We start from the raw sequence: 20,094 nt of genomic DNA on the forward strand, positions 1-20,094 counted from the left end.
CGACTTGTTGGCATCGCCGTTTAGTGTGTCCAAATTTGCCACATTTGTGACACATCATTGGGCGTGAATAGTACGTCCTTGTGGGAACTCGGACGTAATCGAAGAAAACGTGGGTTGGAGGGACGGTCTTTAATGGCGAAAACCATAGTGTTGGTTGGCTCTTCTTTTCCATCGACTTTTTTCAGGAAGCGGTAGACTCGGGTAATACCCTGATCTGCCAGCTCCTCGACGAGATCCTTGTCGGACATGCCGGGAACTTCTCTGCAGGAAACAACACATTGAGTGGTGTTCAGAGTTAAGCCCGGTTTACAGTTCTTGTGAACTCGAACTCGAACGTGAACGTGAACTCACCACAGTGAAAAAATATTCCGCAGTGAAATGTCAAATCGGTCAAATCTTTAAAATTAGTAAGAGGTTTGTTCAACTGCGGGTAGAAATTGGTTTCGATCGGAAAAAGACTGATCATTCAACCAATGTTTTGATCGATACTTGTCGAACCAATGCTCAAATTTAAATTCAAATTTCTCAAAAAAAAAACATATTGTTCTTCTTCAAAACATATTCAGCTTTGAAAACGATTGATTTAATCAAATAATTCCAAAGTTCTTATCTTTGAATACAATGAATTTAAATTAAATTTTATGAATTTAAAGTACTCCCAAAAAGTATTTATCGATCAAGGAGTAACGAGCTTTAGCGATTCCTTTTTTTTTTGAAAAACTTATTGAAAGGACGTTATGAATATAACTGATAGCCATTTTTTGTTCTTGATTAAAAATTGACAAACAATAATTTCAAAATTACTTTTAATTAGTGAAACAATTGAAAAGGTTTTTATTTAATTAAAATGCATCAGTACTCTTTTGTTTGTTAATTTTTCTGCTTTTCAGTTTTCCTTAAAACACATTATTTTTGAATGATTTCATAAATTTTTATAATTATTTCCATACCTTTTCTGAAACACACATTTGAACAAAGCGGAATCTATTTTTTTATTTTAATGGAATCTGGCCATTCGATGATCTTCATTTACATTTATTCGTTGAGAAGCTCTTCCAACAGGTACATTTATTCGTCGAGAAACTCTTCCAACAGGTACAATTAAATGATGCCCAAGCGGGTTTTAAAGTTAAAAAAAAAATAGTATGCGTTTCATTTCAAACGTAGTATTTTAAGCCTTTAATTGCCTTCAAATGTGCTTACAAATTAAAAAACTAAATTTTTATGAAGCAAAAATTTTTCCGTCATCGGTGAAATTTTTTTCAGAATGCACATTGCCATTCGGACGTGAAAATGAACGCGGAATTTATATTCACCACTCTTGTTCGTTTTCCGTTTTCACGTTCGCTCAGTGCGTTTACACTTCGAGCGGAATGTCAGTGAACGCGGAAAAAATATTCCGCAGTGAAAATCGGGGGAATTGAAATAAAATTAATATTAAAGGGCTTTGAACAAGGAAATCAGTTCAAAAATAATCGTTCAACCATTCCGCATCTATTCCACGTAGTTTCGCAGCCATGAAATGCAGCATAGTCGAGTTTTTGAAGAATATAAGTTTTTTCATTTTCACGTTCGAAAGAACTGTAAATGCACCTTTAGATGGGAGATGATGGAGACGGTGGTTCCTTCGATGAGTTGGTTGATGCGGGTTAGTTTGGTGGCTTGTTCCTGGCTGCGGACCTTCAGCAGGTAACTGGCTCCGCCTTCGGTTGGATTAACACCTTCGGTTCGACCAACGGCTTGGTTGATGGTCGGACTTCAATTTATCTTTGGTTGTTGATTTCATCACCAGAAACTGGACATCACCGTGTAAACCGTCAAGGTCCATCCAGGAGAGCATCGTTTTTTTTGTTCCTACCAGGGGGATCCGTCTAGGAGCGCCGCGGTGGATTTCCATCCACCGACATATCACTGACAAAAACAAACTTTTCGATGAAACTCAATCAGAGCAATAACACGCGGCGAAGAAAAAGACTAACGGCGTGGTTCTCCCGAACAAAATGTCTCAAAATCCCATACAAACTGTAAGAAGAAAAAATAGGTTTGGCTTGAAGGAAAAAAGAAAGTTTTTCTTCTTCCTTTTTCTTTTGGCCCGGCTAGCTCAGTCGGTAGAGCATGAGACTCTTAATCTCAGGGTCGTGGGTTCGGGTCCCAAGTTGGGCGCCAATGTAAGAAAAAAATGATTGGCTTAAAGGAAAAGAAGATTGAAGTTTCTTCTTCCTCTTTGCTCCGGCTAGCTCAATCAATTCAGCCAAAGAGAAATCGGAACTGTTTCCGAAATAAAATTTAACATGTAATTTAGATTAAATCAATTTGCTTTTATGTTGGCCATTGCCACTTTGCTCAAACATACGAGCAGGAAATTCCTCCCGCCGAACATCTACAATGTTGAGAATAAAGATCGGGCACTTACATTATGGCCTCCAGGCCTCTCTGGCACGGCATCAAAAGTGTAGCGAAAACGCTCATTTTCCTCTTCGCAAATGGTCATCGACAGACCAACCAATGGCAAACGCGCGTGGATGGCTCTGAACAGAGCCGGCTGACTCCCACATTTCGATTGCGGAATGATGACGAGGATTTTGCTCCTTGAAACTGGATGCGAACGCTGCTCCATGCGCGATTCCAATTCGTGTCGCCTTCCTGAGCGGGATCTGCCACGACGATTCCTTATCAGCTTGCGGGCTCTGCTCCCGGATTCCGTCACCGTTCGGCTTGCCGGTCCGGTTCCTGTTCGGGGCTCTTTTTTGGTTTTCTTCTTTCGAGCACTTCTCGTTTGTCTCGTGGTTGGCGTATCTGGTTGGTGTAAACGAGTGAAATTAGTTATCGTTTGTTTTCACGAAACGATTTTTGTTTTGCGTCTGATTCACCGACTTTCGCAGCGTTCTTTTTCGCTCTCCTGATTTCTTCTTTTTCGGGACCGTCTTCTATTCCCGTGCGGTTGGAGATTCTGAAGAAAAGTGGGAATTTGTTCCGTTTTCTTTTCCGATCCGATTTTTGATTTTAGACTCACCGATCTACTGCACTTAACCAGCTCTCAAGAATCTGGTATGAAGGTCTCACACGGAAACCACGGTGAAGCAATTTTTGCCTCAAGCGATCGTACCAGCTAGCGCGTGCAGGGACTCGAACGTTCCACCAATTCCTTTTTCTGGCCGTCGAGCGCAACAAACGGGAAACTTCCCGACGAGAACTCGTTATTTTCGCGAATAAACTTACTTCGCGGATCGTACGGCTCAATTCGCCCGATTAAAACACAAAAACCGACACCTTTTTACGGCACACGAAAAAACACGCCACCTGCGTGTGCGACGGCCCGCAGAAGAAGAACGAGCCAAGCGGAAACGTGTCGCTGTGTGGTTGTTGTTGTTTTCTTGAAATCGTTCTCGTATTGCGTGATTTTCTTCCTTTTGACAGCAGCGGGTATTCAGGTCGACTTACACTGTTGGTGCACGGGGCTTAACTTGCACTGAGTTTTTCTCTTGTAGGTTAATATTATTTTCATTTATTTAATCTTTTACATGTTTATCCGAATTGGTTCATAAAACACATAAATGAACCAAGTTTTAAATTATAACGTTAAAAAACTTCAGGCTCGTTGAGCGACCCCTTCCCGTGATCCAATCTGGCCCAAATTTGGCATAAGATCTTGCACTAGGTCTATGATCAATTTTAGCCTGCAGCGCATAACATTTTACAGGTTTTGAATTTACCATACAAATTTGGAGCAGTCTAATATATATGATATAGGTATATCATATATAATACCGCGGTATATACACTGTAAATTTTTGCCTCGATTTCCAGCAAAAAAAATTGCTGGAAACGTTCAGCAATCCAAATTTTTGCTGGAAACCAGCAATCGATTTTCAAACTGCTGGATTTTCCAGCATTCGGTTATGTGCTTGTCATTTTTGCTGAAAAATCAGCAATCGGTTTTCAAATTGCTGGACTTTCCAGCAATTGATCTAGTTTGCTGGAAAATCAGCAATCGAGTTGTCAATTTGGAGTTTGTTTTTGTTTCGTACGCTGAAGTAAGGCGAGATTCTATTTTACGAATTTAGATTAAATTAATATAATTATTTTATTTTTTTCTATATTCTAGCAACCAGGCATCAAGTCAAGGGTAAGTTTTTATTGTACAGGTAGATATTCCATAGAAGATACTAATCAAAACTATTTTTACAGGTGGCGGATGATCAACACTGCGACACAAAGCGGCCACCCCAGAGCCGGTTTTAGAAAATTGTAAAAAAAAAGTTTTTTTTTAAATAAATAAATCCCTTATTGAAAATGGGAGAAAATAATTGTTTTTATTGCTTATTATATGCACAGCCAATATTAAACTGTAATTTTGAATTGAAATATAAATTTCATACTAAATACTGCCGGTTGTGTTGAAAGAAACAGCTGGTTTCCAGCAATCTGGATTGCTGATTTTCCAGCAATTTGAATTGCTGGAAACCAGCATTAACGTTTGCTGTTTTTTCCAGCAATTGAAATTGCTGGAAATTTTGCTGGAAAGTCAGCGGGACAAAAACCAGCAAAATTTTGCTGGTTTCCAGCAAAAAAAAATTTGCTGTGTATATGATACCGCACAAGCTGCTTCAATTCCCAAATCAAGTGGTCGTTCGAAGTGTTGGTCGATTATTTCGGACTTCACCAACCAGAAGATCGATTGCAAGGAATGGAAATTTGGATGTTGCCAAAAACGAACGGTTTTTGTTCGGATGTTGCCAAAATTGAATGTTGCCAAAATCGAATTCAGATAAACTTATTTTTTGTTTTGAAATTGTTGAAAAAGCGGGATGGCGGGAGATTTTCGAAAAAAATGTCTATGCGAGACGGATGGCAACCAACTTAACTTTATAACCTTTTTTATTGTTTCAGTGAATCTTTTTCAACTCCCAGGCGAAGTGTACGGAAATCAAATACATCAAACAATGCGCATTTGATTAAAACAAAAGGCGAAGCAGTATCTTTGTGTACTGATGATATAAATGATGCGCTTGGTACATCAGACAACTCGTTAAAATCCTGTGATTATGCAGATATAGCGGTAAAAAATTAAATTACATTCATTACCTATACAAAAAAAAAATAATTATAACAATTTCGACTTTACCTAGACCCCCGATGTAACTTTGGATAACGAAATAAACGAAGATAAATCGAATTCTATTGGATCTTTGCGCCAACCTGACAGCAGTATTTCATCAACATTGATGAAAAAGCAAGAGTATCCGGAAAAAGAACCACGTACAGAAATTTCAACTGAGAGTATTCCCAACGAGCTAAACTTCAGCAAACTGGAGCAAAACACAACGGTTGAAGAATCGATGCTTTTGAACATTTTCGATATATCAAAAAAAGAACGATACTCCCAAGGCCGATCGCGCAGGTCTATATCATTAGTACCTAGCAGTACCCCGGTAGCATCCAAACAAACACCGAAATCTATCGAAATAACAAGTTCGAACCATGGTAATACAACGAAAGAAAGCATCAACGATGAATTGAACGTCTCTAACAGCCATCTGAAAGATAAAACTAAAACACCAGGCATCACCAGTCATAACTCAACTTCTGGTAATGAATCTATTCAAGCGGATAATAATAGCCAACAAAGCATTCCCGCTGCTTCGCTTGACATAAGTATAAAAATTCCGTTGAAAACACCCTCTAGAAAGAAAGGATTACTAGCGAGAGCTGTCGTCAATGCCGCAAATCTCTATCTAGAACAATCGGCGGTCGATATTTCAAATGCATGCCATAAAACTCCAGTTTCTTCTAAAAAACAGCAAACAGTAGAAGAATTAACGAACGATAGCACTTTGGATTCCACAACTGGCATAAAAGACCTCCTCAGTACTCCTACAGACTCGCCTAAGCGAACAAGAGGATCAATATCGCGCACTTCGGGATCGATAAACGACCAGAAATCTATTAAACTAGAGTTTACTAGAGACAGCACTATTGGTTCTACAACTGGCATGATGGAACTGCTAAGAACTCCTACAGACTCGCCCAAGCGAACAAGAGGCTCAATAGCGGGCACTGTAGAATCGATAACTGATCAAAAATCGATAGAAGAGGAAAATTCTAGTAACAGTACTATGAACTCTACAACTTGCATAAAAGAGCTTCTCAACACTCCTACAGATGTTCCTAAGCATATAAGAGGATCAATAATGCGCACTTTAGGATTGACAAACGATCAGGAATCTGTTAATTTAGAGTTCCCTAGTAACAGCACTATGAATTCTACAACTGGTATGAGAGAACTTCTGAAAACTCCTACAGACTCGTTCAAGCGAACCAGAGACTCCATAGCGAGCACGGTAGAATCGATAGCTGATGAAGAATCGGTAGAAGAGGAAATTTTTAGTGACAGAACTATGAATTCTACAACAACTACAGATGTTCATAAGCATACAAGAGGATCAATATCGCGCACTTTAGGATTAACAAACGATCAGGAATCTGTTAAATTAGAGTTCCCTAGTGACAGCACTATGAATTCTACAACTGGCTTGAGAGAACTTCTGAGAACTCCTACAGACCCGTTCAAGCGAACCAGAGACTCCATAGCGAGCACGGTAGAATCGATAGCTGTTGAAGAATCGGTAGAAGAGGAAATTTTTAGTGACAGAACTATGAATTCTACAACTGGCTTAAAAGAGCTTCTCAACACTCCTACAGATGTTTATAAGCATACAAGAGGATCAATATCGCGCACTTTAGGATTGACAAACGATCAGGAATCTGTTACATTAGAGTTCCCTAGTGACAGAACTATGAATTCTACAACTGGCATGAGAGAACTTATGAGAACTCCTACAGACTCGTTCAAGCGAACAAGAGCATCAATTTTGCGCGCTTCAGGATCGATAAACGTTCGGGAACCGGTTAAAGTGGAATTTTCTAGTGATAGCTCTATGAATTCTACAACTGGCATGAGAGAGCTTCTCAGAACTCCTACAGACTCGCCCAAGCGAACAAGAGGATCAATACCGTGTACTGTAGAATCGATAACTGATCAGGAACTGGTTGAAGTAGAATCTGCTAGTGACAGAACTATGAATTCTACAACTGGTATGAGAGCGGTTCTTGAAACTCAAAGAGACTCTCCCAAGCGATCAATATCGCGCACCGTAATTCTCATGACTGATCAAGAATCGATTAGAGAAGAATTGTCAAGTAATATTATTATAAATTCTTCAACTGGCGGCATTGAAAACCTTAGAAGCCCTGCAGACTCGCACAAGCAAGCAAAGGTATTGCGCACTACAGCATCGATGAATCAGGAACCGGCTGAAGAACTGTTCAGTAATAAAACTATGAATTCTACAGCTGGCTTGAAACAGAGTCTTGAAACTCCTAGCAGCTCTTCCAAGCAAACAAGAGGATCAATATCGCGCAGTATGAAACTGACTAATCATCAAGAACTGGTTGAAGTAAAATTGTCTACTAATAATACTATTAATTCCACAACTGATATTGACCAGCTTCTTACAACACTTAATAGCAGCTCACATAAACGTAGATCAATATCGGTGGGGCCGATAAAAGGCAGTAATATTATCTCTACAATTGAGCGAAAAAAGCTTCCTAGAGATTATATTGAATCGCCCGAGCAATCAGAAGGCTCAAAAATTCGCACTTTTACGGCAGACATACATGAACAAAGCACAGGAGTTGTAGAAGAATGGGGAAAAACTGGAAGTTCGAATATTTTCCCTGAATTTGATCTTCATAATTTGGAATCTAATTCATTGAATATGAACAGTACTATGAAGGACGATATGTCATCCCGCAGTTTAAGGAGTCATCGAACTGCATTGAATGATTCTGACGTCAGCGTTATCGAAACTTTAAACGTCTCTGATAGAAGCACCAATATGTCAGTTGCGGAAAATATGAATTCATCAGCGAAACTTCAGTCGATATCGCAGGCTAGTTATAAAAATGTACTTCAGTCGGCAACAACACCTGTGAACAGCATGGAGACCGCCTTGGAAGATTCTAAGATTCCTTGTGACAAGGCGCCTGAAAATAAATCCTTTGTTACGCCGATTGAAGATGCAATAGGAATAAAGCAAGACAACGTTGGTCGGATATCTGGAGGAATCGAATGCAGCCCAAGAAATCTAAGCTCCATAAGAACAAGAACATCCGTTGATTGTAAATCTCCCGTGATGGTTACAGGTGATCAGGATGATCAGGAACCGATAACTGAGCAGTTATCGAACACGCAAATTAGCAGCACTAGCACAACAGAGAAAAATAATTCTGAACTTCAGGACTTATCAAGCATAAAAATTCAAGAAATGATGAATGAGCCTACCAAAAACACGAGCACTCGAAGCCATGTTATTGATTCATCAACTGTTAGTGAATCTTTTGACACAAGTGAAAAAGAAGCTGTTATTTTATCTTCAAGGTTAAGCGGAGCTGAAGGATTATATTTACAACAAACCAATGAAACAGTTCTAAGTCCTGATAATACTTCGAAATCGAATCGAGAATCAATTGAAAAGCAGATTCTTCCACAGAATGGGCCTATAAAATCTGGAAATAAAACAGTATCGGATTTCAGAAAAACAAGACTATTTCAAACACCTGACCAGAAGCTTTCGAGGTCTATTTTTACTCGTAGATCGGCTCTGACAACGCCTGTTACCCCCATTTCTCAGATGGTGAATGAAACAATTGGCACGTCGCATCTTTTTAAAACACCTGCTGGTTATATGACTAAATCTAATGTTACGCCCGATACAACGGCCTCTGAATCATTCGTAATATTGGAAAACTGTCAAACCAAAACGCCAAAAAATCAAACTCCAGATACCAAAACGCCTAAACGTATTACACGTCTAAGTCGATCAGTGGCCAACATTTCATGTATTATCAACACTTCTGTGCAGGCTTCTCCACATAAATCTATGGTTTCAACAACCCCTTCTAGAGATGAAGAGTCTATCATTGAATGTTATGCAACTTTGAAGAATTCTCCGACGGTTCAAAACACCAAAAACTCAAGATCAATAATTTCAGAAACATCGGCAAACGAATCACTGGACCTAAACCATCTTACGGAAACGCCAGTTCCAAAACTTAACGCTACAGCTTCATTTGAATCTACCATAAACGATTCTGTTTCGCAAAGTTCAATGAAAGTTGTAGAAACACAAATGGTCCAGAATTTGACTGGCGATATATGCTTAGCATTTGGAACAAATGATGTCAGTGTGGGATGCATTTCGGAGACTAGCGTTGTAAGTATCAAGTACATAGTGTTTCTGAAATAATTGTTAAAAAATATTTATTCAAGAAAAACCGGACTGTTATCAATATTTATGTACAATAACTGAAACATCCTTGATTGCAATGTTACTAAACAGCCTTTTCTCAAACATGAATATGCAAGCCATGTCAGACCGAACTGTTTTATTAAAGTACGTTTATTTGGGAGAGTAGCGCCAAGAGATTAGGCACCGAAGGTTAAGAGATTAGGCACCAGTTTCGATATTTACTAAATATAAAATTAAAGTTTTCCTTGCCCTCAACATAAGATTTCAATGCATTGCAGGATGAAAATCCTCTTAAAAAAAAGGTTCGGTTCGATATGGTAGCATGTAGTATTTCCATTAAAATATCTTCCTAACGTATAACTAAATTTTTATATTATTTTCAGTCACATCCAGCTGTGCAGCCCACAGATCGATCAGTTGAAACAAAAATTAAACTTTTTGAAAATTCTGGTAAACAATCGAGTCTTTTGGATGTATCCACCACCGTGCTAGAGGACAAAATACTTTCAATTTCTTCTTATGCAAACACATGTGTCACAGAAACTCTCGATACAGAGCCACGCCTGACGACTCCAGCTAAGCTAATAGAAACCACGACTTCAGAGTCGCCCGAGATAACAATTGGAACTATTTTTGACACTCCAGCACGGCGATCTACTTGGTGTTTAACAGATAATAAGCCCAAAAATTCAACAAAATCACCAATTTCACAAGAAGATACACACAATGCCAGTCTAACAAATCGTTCTCAAACATCGGCTCAAGACAATCACTTATCACATTTGGATACTGCTTCACCCTCGATACAAATTGATCCTCCAACTGGAAATTCAGTTGATGGTGGTGCGATGAATATGAATGAATCGATCAATACATTTGATTCACAAGAGCAAATTAAGTCGCTAAATGCGGCAATGCCAGACAACTCTAGCAACGTGGTTGAAAAACAATTAGTGGAAATGGCAAATTCAGAAAAAAATGTTACACCGGAAGTGGATAGGAACTTGAAGACTTCAAGGCGTCAATCCCGTTCTGTTGTGGAAGCGTTGTCCGTAATCGATGACTCCATAAGTATAAATATTTCAGGTGAATTGTGCAAAACGAATAAGCCTGTAAACGTTGAATATCAAACTTGTCAAAGTACACCTGAATTTATCACAAAATCTAGCTTAAAGAAGCTGGATGTTAGTTTAACTGGACTATTTGATACGCCTGTTATGCAAAAACCTAGATCACCTTTTATGGATTCGCACTTAAAATGCATTGATAATGTTTACGATTCTTGTGAAGAAAAACGAGAATCGCTGAAATCTTCTAAACCTGGTACACCTGATATGAGTATACCAAATCTTTTCAAAACTCCTGTGCAAAATGGCAGATCAACAAGAAAAAATAAAAATAATGAAGATTGTAGCAATCAAAATTTAGATGCACTCGAGTCTTTTGAACACGAATCTGACGTTAATATTGCCAATCTATTTAAAACACCTGCGCGTGGTACAAGATCTACAATACAAAATCAAAACACTGGAGAATCTGGTAATCGAAAAATAATGACGCTTGACTCCTCGAAACATGAAACTTCGGATATTAGTGTAGCTCACTTGTTCAAAACACCAATAAGAAGTATCAAAGCTTCAAGTCAAAGATCAAATATTGAAAATTCTTACCAACAAGACTTAAAAGTGCTTGAATCCTCAAAACATGTTTCACCTGGTGACAGGTCTTCGCTCGAATCGTCTAAGTATGACTTCCCTAACAAAGTTAAAAATCGGATTGAAACACCTGCACAAAATGACGAAACTACAAAACCAAATCAATATATTGAAGCCACCATAAAGCATGGAACACCTGTAATAAATGTCGCCAATCTTTTCAAAACACCCTCACGAAGTATCAGAGCTACAAGAAGAAGTCAAAATGTTGAATATGACACCCCGGATATTGATGTTGCGAATTTGTTTAAAACTCCCGCGCAAAGTTTCACAGCTACTGAAAATCAAAATATTAATGAATCTTGCCATCAACCTGAATCCGCGAACCCTGAAACTCCTGATGTTAATATCAAAAATCTATTCCAAACTCCAACGCTGCAAAACACAACTAAAAGAACAAATACTATTCTTAAAAATGATCACGATAAAAAGATGGTGGCGCTCGAATCCTCAAAGCTTGGTACACCAGATATCAATATCAAAAATCTTTTTAAAACACCTGCGCGAAGTGGCAGAACTACAAGACAAAATAAAAATATTTCATCTGTGTCGAATCAAACCGAAGATCTTAAAAATCAATCAACGCCAGACATAAATTGCGCAGAACTGTTCAAAACGCCGTTGGTTGCAGATGCAGGAAGCAGAGAACCAAGCGCTATAAGGCGGACAAACGTTCAGCCTACGACACCAAATGTTGATATTGCCGGCTTATTCAACACCCCCGTTGGAAATAAAAATACAGTGCCTACAACTCTTTCCGATGTGAGAATTTCAGAATTACTTCAAACGCCGTCTGCTGCTAAATCACCCAAGCTGACCGTAAATATTGAGGAGATAAGAGAACCTATTTCAAATGAAATAAGCTCCGAATCACATCCGAGTGATTCTATGTGTCAAAGTTTATTGAAGCATATTACTGAAAGGGTCACTAGCCTTGAGCACGAAATTCAAATAATCGAAGATGATCCTTTGGAGTACAACACGTCAAATAGTTTAACTTTGAAGTCAACACCATTGCAAGCTGAAATTGTTCAACCGGTTATGTCTACTCCAGTTATGAAGCGAAGACTTTACACTCGAAACGATCCGGATGATAAAACACCGGACCATGTAAAATCAGTAGAAGTCAAACCAGTAAGCAGTACTGAATATCTGTTCATTATGGACCCAAAAGCACAAGCTAATACTGAAAAACAAAAAGTTAAAATGGCTCCCTCACAACAAGCGTCCGTCACAAAGCGGGAAATGCCTTCTCGGGCATCTCGTAGGAATATAAAAACACTGTCCGAAGAGGAACTCGCCGGAGCATCGCCTGAACCGAAGTACGTTAAAGCTAAGTCTAGCCAAAAAATAACGACGGTTCCACATGCTGTGGAATCTGTCTGCTCAACCAGTGCATCCACAATCACCTCCGAAGTGTTAGATAACGATGTACTCTTGCCTCAAACTAGTAACCGGAGAAAAGTAGCTTTCAACGATCATATTGCTGTTAAAGAAATTTGTTCACCAGCAATTGTGGGCGATATTATCAAAAACACACGTGGACGCAAAGACAAAAATATCACAGTGAATGTAATTGTGCACCAGAACGTCGACTCCAACATCAAGCCTGCCACAAAACAGGCAAAAGCGCTCGTGGAGCACAAATCTTCAAAAACCCAAGGTATTGCCATCCTTATTACAGATTCCTGTATGTTTTGAAAAGTATCACTAGAATTAAATTGAAGGTCGGTTCTTATTTTATCCAAATTTCAAAGATAATTTACATCTATTGAAACAACGTGTACGTCTCGGTTTTTTTTTCGGTATTTGACATGCGCACAAAAAATTACTCCAAGGTATTTCAGCTACTGTTTCGAAGATGTCTTGTGCCCTCCCTCTTCTACCTCCTCGATTGTTTCGCCGGTGATCATGAGCACGATATCGTCAGCAAATCCGACTATCTGCACGCCTGCTGGTAGTTTCAGCGTTAACACCTCATTATACATGGCATTCCAAAGCACAGGTCCGAATATGAACCCTGTGGAACACCCGCTGTTGCAGTAGATCGTAACCCAGTTTCGGTTTCGTACGTCAGGATTCGATTTTCGGAGAAGCTTCCTATTATTCTGCAGAGGGTATAGAACACGCATCCTGTGTAGCGCTTTGGCAATCGCTTCCCAGCTGGCATTGTTGAAGGCACTCTTAACGTCGATCGTCACAATGGCGCAGTGATGAACACCTGTCCGCTTCTTTTTATATGCGCGCTTTGCTTACCTGTCACCATTCGGATGGCGTCCACCGTAGATCTCCCTTTCTGAAAACCGAACTATCTGTCCGACAGTCCACTTTCGCCTTCTGTGTTGATATAATAAGTCTGTTTAATATTATCCTCTCCAGTAGCTTACCAAAGGTGTCCAGCAGACAAAGGGGTCTATATGATGATGGATGCCCTGGGGGTTTCCCAGGTTTCGGTAGTAGCACCAACTTCGCCTTTTTCCACGAATTGGGAAAAGATCCCTCGTCGAGACACTTTTGTAGCACCACTCTGAAGGTATCCGGAATGGTCTGTACCGCCACCTTCAGCACTGCATTTGGGATTCCGTCCGGACCAGGGGCCTTATTCACCGCAAGTTTCTTAGCGATAGCCACAAGTTCTTCGTTCGTTACTGGCTCGATGTCGTGGGCACCCGCGTCGTATGGGGTAAGTGGCCACTGCGTCGGGCCATGCTGCGGGAAAAGATGTGCAACGATCTCCCTCAGTTTTTCAGGACACTTTTCGGTCCGCGACCTTGGGCCACCGAATATCGCCAGCACAACTCTATAGGCTTGGCCCCATGGGTTATCATCTACGCTCTAGCATAACGCTCTGTAGCAGTTTTCTTTGCTTGCTTTTAAAGCTCGCCTAAGTGCCACCCTGCCTGCTCGGTAAACGGCACTTCTCGTTTCTCTGTCGGCTTCGTTTCTCGTCCGTTGAGCTCGTCGCCTGGCTTTTAGACAGCTAGTACGAAGCTCAGCTATTTCTGAGGTCCACCAGTAAGCTGGTCGTTGCCACCACTTCGGTGTATTCTTTCTGGGCATGGTCATGTCGCACACCGCTACCATCATTTTCGTCAGCTGCTCAGCATTATGGACCTGCGATGTTTCCTGCATATTAATAGCTTCAGTGCACACTTCCTTATCGAAAACTTTGGTCTTCCATCTCCGCTCATGGACTGGCAGTAGCCTTACTGCCACCGGATTTCGGTCTCCTACGCTATAACGTTTCGCCTGGTGATCGCTGTGCGTATAGTCGTCACACACTCTCCAATTCATGTCAGTTTTTAATGACGGGCTCGCAAAGGTGATATCTATCACTGACGTTCTGTCTGGTATTCCATGCTTGCGATAGGTGCTAGTGTTGCAAAGCTCAACCTCCAGTCTCGCGAAGGACTCTAGCAGACTGTGGCCCCTAGGACTGTTGCACCTACTACCCCAATTAACCGCCCAAGCGTTGAAGTCTCGTGTTATCACTACAGGGGCACTTCCTGTCAGTTATTGAGTGAGTTCATCCAGCAGTGTGTTGAACTCCCCGATCGTCCATCTTGGTGGAGCGTAGCAGCTGCAAAAGAAGATGCCGTTGATTTTAGCAATCACAAATCCGTCCCGAGAATCTACCACTATCTCCAGAATAGGAAAACGTCCCGTGGCGTATACATCAGCTAAGCCAGACCTGTCCGCTGTCCAATTACCGTTTCCAGACGCAATTCTGTATGGTTCTGATAAAAGCGCCACATCGCACTTCCTTTCGCCTACCATTTGATCCAGCAGAAGCTGTGCGACCTCGCTATGGTTGAGGTTTAGCTGGATTACATCCAATTTTACTGGCTTGCCTTTGCCTTTTTGTATACCTGGCAGTCCAAGCCACCAGTTTCGTGAGCGTTGTCATCCGCCTGCTTGCACAGCATGCATTTCGGTTAATTTTTGCAAACTCTAGCGAAGTGTCCTTCTTCACCACATCTTCGGCAACATCGTGACCGGTCAGGTCCGTTGCAGTTTCGGGATTGGTGACCAAAGTCTCAGCAATTAAAGCAGCGTTGCATTTGTTTCGGTATCCTGGGTGCGGTTCTAAAGTGCCTCACTGACCACCCAACTCTTACACTCCCTGCCCTCAGTAGAATGTTGGCCGCTGTTGGCGAGAGACGAATCGTCACAATCTGCATTCCACCATATGCCTTTCTCAGTTTCGTAGCTACTGATTCGTTGCACATACCAGGTATGCAGGAGAGTGCTTTCTCGAGCTCCTCTGCAGTGGTAAACTCATCCAAGTCCTTGCATTTAATAGATGCGACCTGCGATAGTGCTCGGACAGTCGCTTCATCGCCTAGTGTGCTTTCAACAAGTGAAGTCGGCGCTCTTTACCGTCGGGTCTTTTTTTAGCTCAAAGAGCAGTTCACCTTTTTGGGTGCGTCTTGTTTTGGTGACGCTCTCGCCGAGAGCACATAATTTTGGCTCTGCGCGTAGCTTCCGGAACAAGTCTGCATACGTTGTGCCTTCTTTCGCTTCCACGATAAGGGCATCACCCCTGGACATCATCCGTTGAGATTTTTGTTTTGGGGGTGGTTCTGGCTTCATGACGACCTTTCTTTTCGTGTTCTCCTTCCTATTACGAACCATTCGCCAGCCTCCTGCGCTACTTTCTCCGTCTGCGTCGTCGTAGTCCGTACCCCTCCTTTTTTTGGAGGAATCGTTTACGACGGGGGAGTCGCGATCTCTTTTCGCGGTTCTTCTCGGCTTGGACTCCTTCGAAGGTCCTTGAGAAGCAACCAATTTTGCTTCCTCCAATCCCTTCTCCGCAGCCTCAGCTTTCCGCACCAGTTCCGTTCGTTCCTTGACGGCACTCTGCAGAAGCACCATCAATTTTTCCCTGCTTCCTTGGCAACCTCCCTGCCAATCTCCTTCCCTAACTCCTTTACTACTAAGGACCTAAGGAGTCATCTCTTAGCAAAGACCTCTGTCTGCGTTCTTCTACCTTCTCCTCCTTCGTAAGAGCTAACGTCAGTTGTCTCGATATTCCTTCTGTTTTTAATGTTGTTGTTGCTTTGGTTCATGTTTAGTCCCACGAGTAGCTAGGGAAATATACGGTCCACTGCGTCAGTGCCCTGCTTTAGCGCAGTAAGGACTTCATTAATGTAGGGTGCGTCCTGGTGCCCCACGGGCTACCGTTTGCGACTGACCTATTTTCGACCCGCCATCCTTCCACCTCATCAGCACGGTCTTTCGCGCCCCCATGAGCGGCACACTTTGGGCAACCTTGGGTCGTTGTCTCCAATAAGTTCCAATGGAAAGGTCCGAGTTCATTGCGTGTTTCTTCATCCATAGAGGGGTTCAGTTACGTTTGCGTAGTACATATGTATTGCATGTGTCTTTACAAGATGGGTTTCAGTTCCGATTTCATACTCCATTTCCATTGCATGTGTTATCATTAGAAGGAGGGATGGTTCCAATCTATTCCGAGTGCATAGTCCGAGTTCGTTTGCGTAGGTCATTAGTGGGGGGGGGGGGGGGGGGGCATTGCTGAATTTAGTCGCCTCTTACGACATGGGTCAGTGACCTCGGGGTAGTATTCTGATGCCGCTACCCCACAGCCAGTGTACGTCTCGAGTGGTGGTCGAGTGGTTAGCGTGGTAAGACGGTAATCGCTGGTCCACTAATGTCATGGGTTCGATTCCCATCTCGGTACTGGATGTTAAATGTTAATCGTTAGGTGTCCACGACATTTATTCAGTCTGTAAATCCTAAATAGGCTAAGACAGTTTATGTCTTTTACAAAAATGTGCGATAAATATAATATCTCATATTTACAAACATAATCTTAAGTTAAGCCGTTAATGGATATTGTTTGGAAAATACGACTTTAAATCATATTCATCATAAATAACTAATAATAATTTTATGATTTTTTTTATTCAATTGCAGTTGCCGAGTGCGTTCAGACAAAAGGAAGGGAAATTCCTTCAGACGAAAAACTTTCATTATTTTCCATCAATACAGAGAATTCCAAGACTGTTCAAAACACCCAGTTGGAAACGCTTAAACAAGATAATAAAAATTTAGAATTCCATGAACCTGAAGAACATATTTCCAAGCAAGAGAGACCTACTAGATCCGCTAGAAGACCTCCGGCTATTTCATTAAAGAGTTCAGCGAAAAATACTAAATCGGTTTTCACTCGAGGGCGTCGAGCGGCGTCTAAAGTAACTGATGGTGATGAGCAGCCCATTGAAATTATTAATGATATTCTTAATGTGGCTAATGATGATGATCAAATGGACGGCACTCACAAAATGATTGAAGAAAGTAGATCAAAAACTAATACTACCATGGCTGGAACAGAGGATAGCTCACAAAATGATTCAATTTTAGAATCGGTATCTTCGAATGTTTATAATCATGAACAGCCGAAGCGTTCAAGAACCAATGTCAATAAAAAAAGTGAACAAAAAAACATTGATCCTGCGAATGCTTTATCTTCTGCCGAAGAACATGAAAATATTCCACCAGCTAAGAAACCAAGGCGTGGTCGTCCTGCGAAGAACGCTGCTATGAAAAATATTATTTCCAATAATTACAATTATTCAAATGAAACTATACCATCTGACACGCCGAAAAATGAAAACAAAACTATTCATTCGGAATCTATTACAAAAAAATGCACTGTTTCTGAGGAAATTTTCCTTGAAATTAAGAAACCTCGCAGCCGCCGAGGGAAAAACAATAAAGATGATAGCAATGAATTTACTAAATATGAAAATGCAAACAAAATAAAACATCAGGATATTGTAGAAAGTGCTACCAAAAATGAAACCAAGCAAAACATCGCTGTTCCTGAAACAAATTCAACAGAAGAGAAACAAATTCTAGAGAAAACTCATCAAGTTGATCGAAACGACAAAAGGGCTGAAGGCAGCGATTCGGGAGAAGATAAAGTCACTAGTTCAACTGTTGAGGCTACTAAAACTGCTAAACGCAAAGCGAAAAACGCCAAGGAAGAATGTTTAACTCAAGATAGCATTGTGCATGCCGCGGACTCTACCACTAATCAGGATTATTTTGTAAATCCAAATCCAGTGAAAAACACACGTGGCCGTACTCGTAAGCAAGTGACCGTCGAATCAGATCAATCAAAAGACAAGTTACAATCTGAATGCCAAGTAACTGATGAAAGTTCGATCAAAGCTGTACCCGCAGAAAAGAAACGAACTAGAAAAAATCCAGCTAAAGTTGAGATAATTCCGGAAGAGTCTCTAAATGAATCACATTTCATTAAAACTCTGCTACCGAATTCGCATATGTCTACTCCTCTATCAAAGGATAAAGTGTCTGATGGAAAAAATGTCCAAATCCGTCGGGGTCGACGAAAGGCTGAAGTTCCAAATCCACCGCTACCGGAAAACATAACAAGTCCAGCAAAAGATCAAAACCAAACGAAAGACATGTTTGATAGTACTCCCGTTTCGAAAAAAACAAGTAGAAAAAATAATACGGTTCACAAAAAGCAAAATTCCGCTAGAAACTCACAACACCTTGATGATGTACCTGAAATTCAAATGGAAGAAATTAAGAAAAAATCTACAAGAGTTACTAAAGGTCGAAGGAATCTACCGAAAGAATCTGTCTCTTCGAAAGATTTACCCTCAACTACCGAGAAATCACCAGCTAAATCCAACAGCTCGCCCAAAGTTTCCAAGAGAACGCGAAAATTACCAGCCAAGCTTCAGGAATCGGAGAGAACATCTCCCGAAAAAGTTGAACCAACTCGCAGTCGTCGTAATTTGAAGAATAATGCGAAATTAGAATCGGAACCTAGTGATCTACTCTCAGAAGTTTCAGCAAAACGAATTCACACTGTTGCTTTATCCAGTACGGATGACGAAATGGTGGAAACTCAAGAACAACCAGTGAAACGTGTTAAAAAATCGAAAAATGTTTCCAACCCTATCTCAGTAATTGAAAATCCAGGTGTTGAAAACATGGAAGAAACGAAACCTCCTAAACGGCGAACAGTTAAGCGGGCGGTAGCCGCAGAAGAAACAACCGATGACAACGAAAACCACACTGAAAACAATAAAGCCCGTAAGCGACCAGTGCGAACCAGGAAGTGATTCGGAAAGCGGCTGTAGTGTGAAGAAATACTGTAGTAAGAAAAAGTTTTATTTGTTCACTTTAACGAACACTATTGGACTACATATTTCAGGACTAATATTTCTTTTTGAATTTTGTTTGCTGTAGTTTGAATTTGATGTGATTTGACAAGTATAAGTTGCCGTATCTTTTAGATTAAGTTTTTTTTTAAATAATGGATAAATATAATTGAAACTATGGAATAAGCAATTTCAGTACCGTATATTTGTAATCAGTTTATCAATATTCAATGGATTTTAATAATTGTGTTATTTCATATCACAAATCCAAATCAGTCCAAATTCCAATTTTAAGTTTTAATATAATGTCGTCCAAAGGCATTTATAACGTATCGGAAAATAACTTTCAGTTCAAGATTACCCCTCACGGACAGAAAAAAGAAAGAGTAAGTAAAGGTTTTTTTTTCTCTTGGTTATATTCACAGCACATCGTTCTTGATAATCATGGAGAGCGCTATCGTTTGAGCGTAGAGTTAAAAAAAGTCCAATGATATTCATCTCATGCGTAGATAATCGTTTCAAATTTTACGCTTCTGTCTGGATCAGATAAATCGTTTCTACGATCACAGCATGGAAGAAGCTCGGCGTTGCGATTTCCCGAGAAAGGAAAATGAACAAAGAGTAGTGTTCGAACAGGTTCGACGTTCTTTAATTCCGCAGCGTGTTTCTCGTGTTGTGTTCGTTACAACCGGGGTTTGGTTGAGAACAGTTGAGACATAAGAGCCGAGAACTGACACATGAGAATGAGGCTTGAGACATGAGACTTAAAACCTGAGACTTGAGATCTGAAAACTGAAACCTGAGATCTTAAACCTGAGAACTGAGACTTGAGGCCTGAGACCTAATTTCTCACGTTTTACGTTTCATGTCCATGTCTCGTGCCCCATGCCTCAGCTCCCTCAT

General features: G+C 40.7%; 1 protein-coding gene across 1 annotated transcript in view; it reads left to right on the forward strand.

Moving 5' to 3' along the window:
- LOC129754799 (mucin-2) overlaps nucleotides 1–19,394 on the forward strand; it is a 30,756-nt gene extending 11,362 nt beyond the window's left edge. Inside the window, exons 6-9 of the mRNA XM_055751042.1 lie at nucleotides 4,891–5,059; nucleotides 5,130–9,278; nucleotides 9,698–12,692; nucleotides 16,967–19,394. Of these exons, the coding sequence (XP_055607017.1) occupies nucleotides 4,891–5,059; nucleotides 5,130–9,278; nucleotides 9,698–12,692; nucleotides 16,967–19,152 (9,499 nt within the window). The 3' untranslated portion in view covers nucleotides 19,153–19,394. The remainder of the gene's footprint in view (nucleotides 1–4,890; nucleotides 5,060–5,129; nucleotides 9,279–9,697; nucleotides 12,693–16,966) is intronic.
- The last annotated feature ends 700 nt before the right edge of the window (nucleotides 19,395–20,094 follow it).

This window comes from Uranotaenia lowii, chromosome 3 (assembly GCF_029784155.1).
Source record: "Uranotaenia lowii strain MFRU-FL chromosome 3, ASM2978415v1, whole genome shotgun sequence".
Lineage (NCBI taxonomy): Eukaryota > Metazoa > Arthropoda > Insecta > Diptera > Culicidae > Uranotaenia > Uranotaenia lowii.